The 906-nt window shown below is 50.3% G+C and overlaps 1 protein-coding gene across 1 annotated transcript; it reads left to right on the top strand.

Moving 5' to 3' along the window:
• Positions 1–149: 149 nt before the first annotated feature.
• GNI_031200 (hypothetical protein) lies at positions 150–698 on the top strand (the record flags this gene model as incomplete). Its single annotated transcript, XM_011130861.1, has 1 exon — positions 150–698. One exon carries the CDS (start codon positions 150–152, stop codon positions 696–698), a length of 549 nt encoding a protein of 182 aa, XP_011129163.1.
• Positions 699–906: the final 208 nt, after the last annotated feature.

Genomic DNA, 906 nt, shown 5'->3' with positions numbered 1-906 from the left:
CTTCCCTCTCGACCTTTATTTCCCTGTTTCTCAACCGTTCAGCGTTCATCCCCTTTTTAGTTCATCGCCACGGGTGGTGTCATAATGACGTGAAGCCGTCTAATATTTTGTTCGTTGATGACTCTCGCTGTGTGCTGTCTGACTTAGATATGCTCAACGATCGATTGGTTCCCGGCGGCACACCGCAATTTAGGTCTCCCGCCTACTTTTCCTTCCGGTTCATGCCGGAGGGCGGGGGTCGTAATCAAGAGAAGGAGCTTATGGCAGGACAGGAGGAAGACATTTACGCTTTGGGCATCTCTTTATATCTATGGTATTATGGTACCTTGCCGCACCCGGACCCAGCCAATCTGGACCTCGTTAGTACTTGGGATATTGTTGATGTCCTACGTAAAGAATTAGGCCTCGATGAACCACTTGACGGCCCCCAACCTGTCGAAGCTACGGATGGCCCCGTCAATAAACAACTGACGACAAGCGACAGCTTACTTCTTGTGGCCATACGAGCCAAAATCGTGGACATTCAAGAAGAATGTCACATGGTCGACTCTGCAGGATGTGAGAACGTGTTCGATCAACTGATAAAAATTATGGTGCTTTTGCTGACAAAGAAATATCCGCTTAATATCTCAATCCCCATCATCCGTCAAGCAATTGCCAAGTTTAACAAGCCAGGGCAGGATCACCCCCTAATGTGATCACCCCCTAATGTGACCACCGACCTGGCTCTTCGAAACAGTTGTGAGATTATTTCGTGTCCACAGTGGTTAACCATCGGAGCCACTTGGGAACATCAACTGTGATAAGACAAGGAAGAAAATGACAGCAACGTAACTAGGGTGGGGATGGCGAGGGGGGGGGGGTGGGGGAAGGACCGAGGGGGGGTGGGGAAGGGCCGAGGGGGGT

The sequence above is a fragment of the Gregarina niphandrodes genome (genome assembly GCF_000223845.1).
Source record: "Gregarina niphandrodes unplaced genomic scaffold scaffold00004, whole genome shotgun sequence".
NCBI lineage: Eukaryota > Apicomplexa > Conoidasida > Eugregarinorida > Gregarinidae > Gregarina > Gregarina niphandrodes.
The sequence above is the reverse complement of the archived record's forward strand: the minus strand, read 5'-3'. Positions and strand labels throughout refer to the sequence as shown.